Raw genomic sequence first — 7,504 nt, 5'->3', positions numbered from 1 at the left:
CCTACAGTTATACTTCTAGGGAAAATATAAATAATTCAAATAGGTCTAAAAAAGAAAGGCTTTGATTATTGTATATTACAATTTAAGAAGAAAATTAAACGTAGGAAAAAGCTGACAGTCAGATCAGAAGCATTACAGGAAGTTTCTTGCTCATTTTCTCCAGAGGTTAAACCAGAATATATTTTTTAAAAGGGCAGAAGTTTAAGGTCTAGCTAGGGAATAAAGACATGTTTTGTCTGACACTTCCCAATTCAAATCCAACATTTATCAAATGATTCTTAAGTAGTGTATTAAAAAAAAAAAGGCAACCAGGAGCTGGCAGCCTGGGTATATTAAGCTTTCATTATTGTAAATTTGTATTTTAAAAACCCAATATCTTTTCTGTAAATATGCAAGGGTTTCTCTGACAATTTCTCTTTTTTAAAGCCACCTCTCAATGAAACATTTTAAATAAAACTCCTATATCTAAAATGAAGTCTTGGCATTTGGGAGTTTAAAATCTCCCCAAATTCAGAGGGGGATAAAAAAGCTGCATAATTATAGCTCATCTGAGTGTAAGTCAAAAAGTAATCAAAAATGTTTAAAACCAAAAAGTAACATCTTAGAGTGGCATTTTAAACAAAAAAAGTACTTACTGGCATTTTCTAAATTTTCATGCAATTTGTTATTCATTAAATCAGAAGAAAATGTGCACTACCATTTTTTGATAAGGCAGATAACATTCAAAATTGGCATTAACACAATAGGCCACCACTATGTGAAAAACCAAATGCTTTAATGAGGCTATCAAGAACAAGTCGATTATTTCATTGGATACATTAATATCGATCCATAATATACAGTGCTATGGACCATACAGAAATTATTGCTGCATCCAACAGCAGGTGACTATTATTAACATTACAGTACCAAGCATCCGCAAGAGACAGTCATTTGTCATTTTTTATCAAGAAATAGGGCTGTTTTATACTGTTATTGACATCAACTTTTTCCCAGTGCATTTTTCAAAAATATTAATAAGTTCATTCCTTTGTGCTTTTAACTTCCTATGTATTGTATTTGTTCTTATTGCTTTATTGTCTAAAAACAACCAGAAAGAATTTTGTCATCCTATGTATGACCAGGTTGCTTGTATGCTTTTTGGCAAAGTCAGAAGGTTTGGTATTTCCATTGCCCTACTCAGAGGCAGATGGACAATTTTGGCATTTTGGTCACTCCATATAGAGGCCCAACCCCAAGTTACAATTCTGCACCCGGGAATCGGGGGAGTGGTGTGGATCATTTTCTTGTTACAAACAACAAGCCCAAACCACTGCCTCTTGGCTTAACTAGCCCCTAAAATGAATCCACACTCTATTTGGCAAAAAAGAAATAAATAAAACCACCCCCAAGATTGCAGCATTCTCCTGGGCTTGCTCACCTGCCACCTGCAGAAATTGTCTCTTAAGGAGAAGGGGAGGGGGAGGCAGGCAATGGCAAGGTTAGGAGTTGTGACAGTCAGGGCAGTGGTACAAGATGCCATACTTTCTTTCAACAAAGCTTTCTATATGGTTGCTTAACCATGGTCCTGTTCCCGTGGCTGTAGGTTAGTCAACCTTGCTTTATTTTTAAAAACCCTCAAAATCAGCTAAGGAAAACTAACATCATAGCATCATGATCTTCAACTTTTGCATCCAGCGCCCTCCCCCCCATATAAATATGAAGAGAAAAATAGACAATGCTATGATTGTATCAATGAACACTATGGTACAATTAGCTGTTCATGCAGATTTGCATCACTATTCTAGGAAAAGAGCTATACAGTTAAGGGGGTTGAAAGAATGGGAACTAATTTTCCCTACCCCCTTAAGAAATAAAGCTATAAAACTGATAGCATCACCAATGTTTCCAAGGATTCTCATTGCCCAGCGTGCATGGGAACTATGCAGTTGATTATTTTCACCTAAACCGTCCATTCACACATCTGACGATCACTCCTCTCTGAACCCTCCATCACCCATCACCAATTCACATTTGACATTTAAACACTTTTTAAAAACCCTCCTGAATAAGGTTTCCTGATGAAAGAAGTTGGCACTCTGTCACTAAAATATATTTAATATTAAAAATATCTGAAGGAAAATTGGAAGCTCTTATATTGTCTACATAGGCACCATGCTACATGTTCGTCTTGACTATAGATACCATCATGAAACTTTCCCCTACATTACAGTTCAGTCAGTGCTAGTCCAAAAAAGACTACTGCTATATTTAAGGCACTTCATTCTGAATGGATATGCTTTATGCCACTTGCTATTCAGTTGTAGGCTGCTACTGAGAAATTCCATTCAACAGCCTGGCTCATAACACTATATGGCATCTGTATAAAACATCTAGGCTTGATACATGTAACACTACTGTTATTGCATAGGACTACACAAGTAGATAATGCACTGAAACTAACTTTACAACATTGCTTCTTGTTAAAACATTGTTACCAAGTAACAGTAACTTCCCAATACAGTATTTCTTTCTTAAAAATAAGTTCAACAAGTTTGCTGAAATAAACCCCAATTTAAATGACCATAATGGGCGTATTAATGCTATGGTTATCAATCTCCAAGAATATTGCTATTTTCATGTCCTAAAAATAAATATGTAAGTTTATTCTTTCTAGAAAGCCTGGTTTTAACCTATTAATACTACACCTTAAATGTGTCCAAAAACAGTTCTGAGTGAGACTGTAATTTACAAAATATTCGCAAAGCTGTCTTTTAAACGCAAGACCTTGCATAAAAGTTTTCTTTCATGGGTGTACAAAGAATGCGGAAAACCACCAGTGAGTTGTAAAAATATGGAAAACTTGCCATTTTAAGATGCATATTCTTACAAATTAATACAAACATATTGAAAAGAACAATGATAATAAAGAACCTGTACAAATCAAATGAACAGTAAAACATAATTTAAAAATAAAAATAGTAAAGCCAATTAGAAATATGCCCAGTTCGGTTTTCTTATCAAAAGCAAAAATAAAATAAAAAAAAGTAAAACATACTTTCAGTGCTCCTCAATATTTTACTTTGAGAGGACATTAATTTCCATTTCAAAATAAAATATCTTATGAAAAACTGAATCACACTCATTGATGAAGAAAACTGTAACAGCACAGAATAAAAGAGAGCAAGATTAGACTTTATATTTCAGAGCCTTGGTCTAACTCCCTTCAGTTTCGGTTGGTATCAGTTATGTTTTCTAACCAGACGATCCTCATGAAAAGGCTGCATTTTTTTTTCTTTTACAGAATACGTATTTCTTTAAATAGTTTGCAGTATAAAGACTAAACAAAGCTAGAGGGGTACTGTATCTTTAAGGCAGTACCAATGAATCAATACATTTATAAAATGGAAAAGGGTTAGTATGGATTTCTTTTCCTCTTTCTTTTTTTTTTTTCTTTTTGGTTGCTTTACATTCTTTCAGTTAAACTTTACATTTGATTTCCAAGGAAGTCACAGGCATAAAAATCTCAAATCAAGTTTCCCCTGAATAAAAATGGACAGACATTTCTCTGACGCAAAATCCTCTTGCTCAGAAAGCTAAAGTCTGTGGTGAATTCAGTTCACAGATACTGCACAATTATTTGTACAATACTTTGGAGGCATTTGTAGTTGTAAAATAGAATATACAAGTCTGTTTCACAAAATTCTAAAAATAAAATATATCCTGGGCTATTGATAAAGCATGAAAAAAAATTTCATATTAAAGGAAAATTATCAAGAAAACCCCTTCAGGTAAGTTATTAAATCTAAGAATCAAGAAAGGAAGCAGTTTGTGCGAATGCAGTGCGGGGAGGATTCGCTAACAAGTGTGCTCCGTCTCTTCCATGCTCATACTGCTCCTCCGGCTGCTTGTTTTGGAAGCTCCGGGGGACACTGAGGAAAGGAGTGGATCAGTGACACCGACGGGAGAAAGGGTGTCGTCCATCAGGATGTCTTCCAGTTTGGATCCCATTTTTGTGGGGACACTATAGGCTTGGTTGGCCTCAGTCCCAGTTCCGAGGTTGTTGTTGAAGGTGATGGTGCCATCCGTGAGATCGAGAGTTGTTGTACAAGTTAGGTCTGCGTGATGCTGAAGGAGGTCTTGGCTGCAGTTCTCAAGAACGGGTTCTTGCTTGATGATCCGATTCACCAAATCTGGAGAGCAGAGACCCGTGGATGGAATAAGGGAAAGTCCATGAGCTCGAGCCTGCATTTCAAGTTCCTATAATAAGAGTAAAGATAAAACACTGAAATAGGCAGAGCACAGAGGACTTTTAAGCCCGTGAAACCACTCTATATGATACTATAATGGTAGATGCACGTCATTAGACATTTGGCCAAACCCACAAAATGTACAATACCAGAGGGAATGTAAAGTATAGACTTTGGAGGATAATGAAATGTCACTGCGGGTTCATTGATTCTAATAAATGTGCCACTCTGGTAGGGAATGTTGATAATGGGGAAGGCTGTGCGTGCTTGGGGGAATGAGGTGTATGGGAAATATCTGCAGCTTCATTTCAATTTTACTGTGAACCAAAAACTGTCCTGAAAAATAAAGTCTATTTTTAAAAATCAGATACTTGGAAAACAACAAATCCTCAAAATAAAAGTTTTTTGTTCTTTTAAATTAATGAGCTCTGTATGTTCTAAAGTATAGGAGAAGTACCACTGGTAGTATGTGAAATAAATTTTTAGGTGTTTTATAGATTTGATTATGTATGAAAAATAGAGAGAGATGGTCTCTCACAGATATTAATGTTCACACTGAGGATAAGTTAAAAAATACAAAAATAAAGTTTTAAATGCGAGCTGATAAAAGAAAAATATTATTTGGGAGGCCAAGGGGGGGCGGATCACCTGAGGTCAGGAGTTCGAGATCAGCCTGGTCAACATGGTTGAAACCCCGTCTCTACTAAAAATACAAAAATTAGCCAGGTGTGGTGGCGCATGCCTGTAATCCCAGCTACTTGGGAGGCTGAGGCAGGAGAATCGTTTGAACCTGGGAGGTGGAGGTTGCAGTGAGCCGAGATTGCGCCATTGCGCTCCAGCCTGGGCAAGAAGAGTGAAAGGCCATCTCAAAAAGAAAAAAAAAAGAAAAGAAAAAAGAAACATATTCAGTAAAGAGTTACATAGTTTCATGGTCCTTCAGCTTTCATGGTCCTTCAGCTTTGCACTGAGGTCCCCATGGGTGCTGCAATGAACTCACAGAGCACTGGAGATAGCCTAACATTTCAAGTGCAATGGCAATTCTACCTGAGAACTACTAAACTCAAGATAGTTCTCTTCTAGCATCAGACTTTTCAACCACATGATATCATTGCAAAGTTGGGCTTTTGGCAGTTGCTGTGATTGAAGGAAAACAAGTGTCACATGAACATCATTGTGGCCTGGGAAACAAGGGCGATGGGGTGATGGTGTCCAATCTGATTCCAAGACTTTAGAAGTTGTGCAGTGCCCAACAGACACACACATCCAGTTAGTAAGTAATATGATTATTTAATAACAAAATAAAAATGCTATTTCCTTTCAATTTATATGTTTTATTTTTTCAAATGGCTACCAAGTTGTTAGAACCTAAATACTTAATAAGTTGTTCAGACCTAACAAAAAGAGTAGGTATTTCTTTTGGTCTAGGGGGATGGTAAAAAGATTGCTAAAACACTAAGAGTGCCATGAAGTAAAAAATTTGGGTAGTGATAGCAAAAGCTGTGAAAGTTCTATGCCAGTAACTAAAGTTTTAGAAGCATCATTTAGCCCATCTCACCATGGCAAAGGGGAAGTATTTTTTTAACTCAACAAGTACGTTCTCATCTATAAGATGAACAATTTTTTTCCTTTCCTTCCTCACATACATTCCTATTATTGGCTAAATTGTGTCCTGGAAAACATTTGAATGTTGAAGTCCTAACCTTAGTACCTTGGAATGTGACTGTATTTGGAGATAGGGCCTTTAAAGAGGCAATTAATTTAAAATGAGATTTTACTAGTGGGCCTAAACCCAATAGGACTGGTGTCATTGTAAGAAGAGGAGATTGGGACAGACACACACAGGAAAAAAGACCATGTGAACACACAGGGAGAAGACAGGCATCTCTACAAGCCAAGGAGAGAGGCCTCAGAAGGGACCAACCCTGCTGACAACTTGATCTTGGACAACAACTAGCCTCCAGAATTGTGAGAAAATAACTCTTGTTTACCACCCAGTCAGTGGCATTTCACTACAGCAGCACTAGCTGGGTAATACACTTCCTAAATACCATTGATTCCCCCTGTATCTCATTGCAAAATGCCTTCCAAGCAAACTCTTTCCCTTTTTCCTTTCTGAGTATATCCCTGGGCAGTCCTAAAATGAACCATACAGACTTTAATTGATTCCTGATAAGCATTCTGCTTCTCCATTCCAATGCTATCCCTTCCACGATTGTGAAACAATAATATATAGCAAGAGAATATAAATTTGAAGCAAGTCACCTTTCCTTATCAGAGAGGGGAAGGACTCTCCACATGACATGACCTCTCAACCTCTGCCCACAAGCTGAGAAACATATGTGCCTGCAAAGCCACGTTTCAGTCTAAATTCAAGGTTTTTGGGTCTGCAAAATCCTTCTTTGGATACAATATGAGTAAAAGCCAGGAGCTTGAGATGTCACACAAGTACCTTCAAGTTCCTTTACATAATCTCCAGAAACACAAGTTTCTTCAGGCATCATTTGAAAGCCCTGGGCTATTTAATAAAATAGCAGTTCCACTGACATGAAGGATTCATGCTCTTTCTTCTGTGAAAACTTTTGCGTGCATCACTTAGAGTGAAAATGAAAGAAAGCCCTTAGGCCCATACTGAAAACATGGACTCTTGCAAATCTACACCAACATGCTAATAAGAACAGTACCTCCACACATGCAGATTGTCTTTTCAGAAAAAGAATAATAAAGTTGGATTACGAGAGGCAAACATCTCACTCTAATCCTTTGTTGTCTAATTAAAAATATTTATCAGCAATTAAAGCATTACTCAGATTTCTAAATAAGGTGATAAATCTCATCTAGAGAACTCTGGCTTAATTGCATCGCAGAGCTTTCCTAATTAATAATGTTTTCTGTGATATGCAAAAGTTCTAAAGGCTGCCTCACACCGTCATTGGAAGAAAACCAAGATATCGTCACCATGGAATTTCCAATGCACATATTTCACAATATTCGTATTTCATATGAATATACATGTTTGGAACCCTAAAATAAAACCTAGCTTCTCTTTCAAAATAGTTATTACATTTTAATACTTGTAGAAGGAAACGACACATTAGTACAAGCTGCTTTTTTTTGTTTGTTTTTTGAGACGGAGTCTTGCTCTATAGCCTAGGCTGGAGTGCAATAGCACAATCTCAGCTCACGGCAACCTCTGCCTCCCGGGTTCTCCTGCCTCAGCCTCCTGAGTAGCTGGGATTATAGGCATCCACCACCATGCCCAGCTAATTTTTCTTTTC

General features: G+C 37.1%; 1 protein-coding gene across 6 annotated transcripts in view; it reads right to left on the bottom strand.

The window, feature by feature from the left end:
• Nucleotides 1–754: 754 nt before the first annotated feature.
• The window catches only part of MITF (melanocyte inducing transcription factor), a 228,029-nt gene continuing 221,279 nt past the window's right edge, over nucleotides 755–7,504 (bottom strand). For all 6 annotated transcript variants that reach the window (XM_008963956.4, XM_063602817.1, XM_003811576.5 and 3 more), the window contains exon 10: nucleotides 755–4,239. In XM_008963956.4, the coding sequence (XP_008962204.1) occupies nucleotides 3,838–4,239 (402 nt within the window). In that variant the 3' untranslated portion in view covers nucleotides 755–3,837. The remainder of the gene's footprint in view (nucleotides 4,240–7,504) is intronic.

Source organism: Pan paniscus, chromosome 2, assembly GCF_029289425.2.
Source record: "Pan paniscus chromosome 2, NHGRI_mPanPan1-v2.0_pri, whole genome shotgun sequence".
NCBI lineage: Eukaryota > Metazoa > Chordata > Mammalia > Primates > Hominidae > Pan > Pan paniscus.
This window is presented reverse-complemented; position numbering and strand designations above follow the sequence as displayed.